This window comes from Morone saxatilis, unplaced genomic scaffold (assembly GCF_004916995.1).
Source record: "Morone saxatilis isolate NCDOM2014 unplaced genomic scaffold, NCSU_SB_2.0 Contig0, whole genome shotgun sequence".
Classification (NCBI taxonomy): domain Eukaryota; kingdom Metazoa; phylum Chordata; class Actinopteri; family Moronidae; genus Morone; species Morone saxatilis.
In genome coordinates this window covers 20,516,102-20,520,738 of record NW_023339650.1, presented here as the reverse complement: position 1 = coordinate 20,520,738, position 4,637 = coordinate 20,516,102, and the positions used below count along the sequence as shown (strand labels likewise).

The following is a 4,637-nucleotide window of genomic DNA, read 5'->3' as shown; positions in this document are numbered from 1 at the left end:
CACTGCTGACTTCAGTTTGCAGAACATCAGACATCATGTAAACGTATCTGCTGCCCTGGTTCTTACTCTTCTTTACACACTGTCTGCATTTAGCTTGTAGGCTAATTTGTTTAGGTTTTCTCTGCCAGAGATCAGTCGTCGAGATTAAAATGAGCCTTACCTTTTTATAACTGTGCTATTATTGTACATTAAAACAACATGTTGGCATTATTTTTGACCATTTTTAGAAGAAAGATGGATGGCTAAATGTGATTTTAGTTGGACACCTGTAAGCCAATCAATAGACAGAATGACATTGGAAGCAAAGTAGTTTATACAATGAAACAAAGTTTGGATGTCAGCACATTTAAAGCTGCGGTAGGTAACTTTTATAAAAGTAACTTTTTGTCATATTTGCTGAAACGTTCACTGTATCCTGACAGTAGGACATGAGACAGATCATTTGAAAAAAGTCAGCTTCCTCTGGCTCCTCCTTTCAAGAATCCACCGCGCCTGAATGAAAACAGCCAATCAGAGCCAAAAAAGACTCAAAAAAAGTTTGATTCCCATCGTTTGACGGCAACAACAATTGACTGTCTTTCTTGGCCCATACAGTAATTTATTACTTCATAACTAATATCAAATAAATAACAGAATTACGATTACTAAAATTGAAATAGTTTCTTTACTTGTTACTTTTGTCTTACTTGAATATAGTGGACAACTGCAGGAGATAACGCAGCACATCTGAGCGTCTGTAACATCACCGACCTTACGTTGGCCAACACATCAAGTAAATATTGATTAACTGCTGTAACAAAACTCAGTTAATATTCACATCAGTCTTCTACTGAATCCTCCTACTAACCGAGACAATTAGCGTAGCTTACAGGTAGGAACGGTGCTCATTGCTGCCCTCTGGTAATAAGATATATTTATCTCACAGCACAACACTAAAACATTAAATCTGACTGCTGTGTGCTGAAGTAACTATTAACTGTTACTAATGACTGGTCAGGATACAGTGAACGTTTCAGCAAATATGACAAACTTTTTTATAAAAGTTACCTATTGCAGCTTTAAATTCAACATTGAATCCATTTTATGGAGGTAAAACAGAGTCACAACATAAAAGTTACAGGAGAATATTTAATTTTTAACCTTTCTGTATGTGCTGTGTGTGTGTGTGTGAGAGAGAGAGTGTGTGTATACAGATGCTCTACCGCTGTGTGTCCTGATGACCCAGTGACTGTCAGCAGATGATGCCAAGGTAGTTTGTCTTTTTTTTCTGCTCTTGTTCTAAAAACGTCACATTGAGATGCACATGAAACAATACAAACAATGTAACTTACCTGTCCTTCCCACATTAAACCCCATTCATCAGCTCTGCTCCGATTGTACCAAATGTTTTCAGTCACTCTTTGTTTTTCTGTCCTCTCCCTCTCTGTCTTTTTCCTTCCCCTTGTTGTCTTTTTTCTGCCCATCTATCTTTCTGCTCTCCCCCTCCTCCCCGCCTCCTCGTCTGTTTACCTGACCGAGTGATCGTGTTATTCCGCCGTGTTAATACGCCACAGATTCTCTCTCCTCATTTGCTCTGCTTTAATTAATACACACACACACATTGCCTCGCTTTCAAATGGTGCGACATTCAACAGCCCCCACATTTTTATTGTATTACTCAGCTCTTTTCAAGGTTGACCTGGTGATGAAAGAAGAGGAGGGGGAGAGGTGGGAGGAAGAGGAGGGTGGTAGGAGGAACGTGCGAGGGAGGTCACGGACTGAGAGAGAGATTTGTGTTTTGCGTTAAGCTGAATTGAATGTTTCTCTCAGTAAAATCAAATTGAAACAAAACTGTTGCTCACAATAAGCTCAGGAAAACATTTTATATGCATTCAACTAGACTGAAGTGGAGTATTCCAGTAAAACACTGAAGTCTGAGTAGAATTAGAGTCCAAAAGCCTTCAGAGGAGTGTGTTTCTTCTGCTCAGCAGCGGCTGGCAATAAACCTGGTTCACATCAGGACGAGATCACAGGGAGTTCTCCTAGGAAAAGCTTTGTGTTTCAGAATTCATTAACAAGATCTAAAGGAGAGAGAAAGCGAGAGCTCCTGGTCAGCGATGCTGCCTTGAGTTTTTTTTTTTTTCACCAGCTATGAAAACTGCGTCTCCCAATTTAGCTTCAAGAGAAGGCAGATTTTTACCAACGCCGTTATTCCCCAGCGCGGCGTGTTTACTGTGATTCTGGGTGAGACAGTGATGACTGCAGGCACAAGGGGCAGCCAGGACTCCACTGGCAGGACTCAGCTGTTATTCAGGCCATTGGACCGATGATGTGTTAAAAGACCTGATTAATTAGTTGTCCTCTGAGCAAGTCAGGATTGGCTCTCTGTTTTTATGTTGTGCTGGTGTGCTTTCTATGCAGATTTTTGTAGACTGGGAAAGAAAATGCTTCTACATTTGGCCGAGGTGGAAGAAAAATGGCCTGAAGACATTAGCCGTGTTTCCATAAATGGAGTTTTATGTGCATTTTGAATTATCGCATAAGTATAGGTCGATGGAAACAGCAACCTTTGGAAAAATTTGCAAAATTTTGCAAAAAAAAGTGTTAATGTTTGCCAAACACTAAACTCACATGATGAGCTGTCTCTTCATTGCTCCATGACTCCGTTATCGCTCCACACAGCTCTGATGTAATCTTCCTCACATTAATACATAAAACAAACAGGAATGTCTGTTTTTTGTGTTGTTTTTTACTGTCATGCTAGCTAACTCGCTTGCTAATTTACATGACTTGTTTGTTAGCTATTGTTTTGCTACCATAAGCTAACTTAAGATGTGACTATATATATTAACCATCTTAAAAATGTATTTCTAATCAGCATATACCAGCCTAGCCATTTTTTTCCTAGGATGGCAAAGTCATAACCCTCCCTACCTTGGCTCTGATTGGCTAGTGCTTGTTGCCTTCACTGATTTGGTTAGTTAGTTTTAGGCATGAGGAGTGAGGTAAGCCAATCAGAGGCAGAGTCAAGTCATGGTCATGACTTCGGCATCCTGGAAAAAAAATATCGCAAACAAGAAAGGAGAAAGTTGACAGAGTTCTGCTCTGTTATTGGAGAACATAGCAAAAAGGGGTGGGGCTTAGGAAGGAGCAATAAGGGGTCAAATTTGCAATAGATTTGGGTGGAAACACAACTATTGTCATCAGCAATTAATAAGAGCTCGTTCTAACAGTTTGCTCCTGTAACAACATCAAGTGTCAACTTCGATATCCATATTATTTCTGTGTTTACCTCTATCTTGTCTACATGTCTTTATAAGTTAAATGTATAACGACATACTGCCGATGATGCAGTGTCACTGGCGATACAGTGAATTAGTCCTCTAGTTGTTGTGTGGAGCTGTGATTAGTCAGTGTGCAGTGTAGCAGCAGATGCTCATTTGGCTGAGAGACAGTCAGATCTGCTCTGCTCGGTCTTTATCAGGTCGATGTCCTGTTTACCTCAACTGCCATCTGACACTCTGATCACGCTGCCAGACTACCTGCTGCCTCCGAGTCTCATGGCAGCAATTTATTTATCTTTACAGTGATTAAATATCTGTCTGAAGTGATTAATCACTCCGAGAAAATCAGGAGTTACTTTGCTTTCTTTTTCATTCTCTTCTGTTCCTCGTCTTTAGCCTCACCCTTTCACTCTCCCCCCTCTCTGTGTTGTCTTACATCTCGAGAACAAGGCCAGGTGACTCAACATGAGTTCCACCTTTGTAACTACAAACACTGTCCTCTCATTGTCAGCAGGTCAGAAGAAACAGGCAGACCTGGCTATCTAAATTAATATTAGTAACAGCTAACAAAACCCCAATTACTCTTTGTATTTAAAACCTGTATCTAAAAGAACTGTAGCTTCAGTGCAAAGCATAACCTTATAGAAAGTGAAGATATGGTATTTAGCAGGGAATGCTGTTAATGCACTTGTTTTCATATTAAAATAACATTTGGTGTTTAATATCATGTTCCCCCTCAAACTTGTTAAAGTTTGAAAGCCACTCATTAGCATAAGGGTTCAATTAAACAAAATTTAAATCAACAAAATTGGATTAGGAGCCTGAATTTGTATCTTAATTTCTGTTTTAATCTGAAAAACCTCAGAAAAATAGTGATATTTTCACATTTTACATGCAACACCACCTTTACCTGGTGACTCTGCCACTGAAAGAGTTTTTGTATTTTTCTTTTGCCCTGCAGCCGGTTGCGTCATTGTTTATTTAGCTTGAACAGTTCACCTGTGTGTCAGCAGTCAGTCAGTGTGTCACAGTGCTAAAACAAACTCTCTGTCCATATGACAGCCTATTACTTCCACCTAATTACACAAGCATGCAGGCAGATATAGATCTGTACAGACACACACAACTTCATTCATTGTTTGACTCCAACTGAAACCACATCACAGTTCTGGTCTTGACAGCTGACTAACCTCTTAAATGATAAGAAGTTATTCCAAAATGATGTTAGTCAGCAAGAACGCCAATCTCTAAAGCTCACTGATTCTGGAATGAAAACAGATCACAGACACACACTCACAGCTTCACACACACAGACACACAAACACATACACACATTTATTTTATTTTTATTTTTTTATTTATTGGTTTATTTTA

The 4,637-nt window shown here is 39.5% G+C and overlaps 2 protein-coding genes across 2 annotated transcripts in view; both read left to right on the top strand.

Annotated features, from left to right (window-relative positions):
• Positions 1-2,410, top strand: part of LOC118334881 (LIM zinc-binding domain-containing Nebulette-like) — a 35,262-nt gene extending 32,852 nt beyond the window's left edge. Inside the window, exon 5 of the mRNA XM_035671004.1 lies at positions 2,401-2,410. Within this exon, the coding sequence (XP_035526897.1) occupies positions 2,401-2,410 (10 nt within the window). The remainder of the gene's footprint in view (positions 1-2,400) is intronic.
• Positions 34-4,637, top strand: part of LOC118334788 (nebulin-like) — a gene marked incomplete in the record, with an annotated part of 49,029 nt that continues 44,425 nt past the window's right edge. The window contains 1 exon segment of the mRNA XM_035670889.1: positions 34-1,249.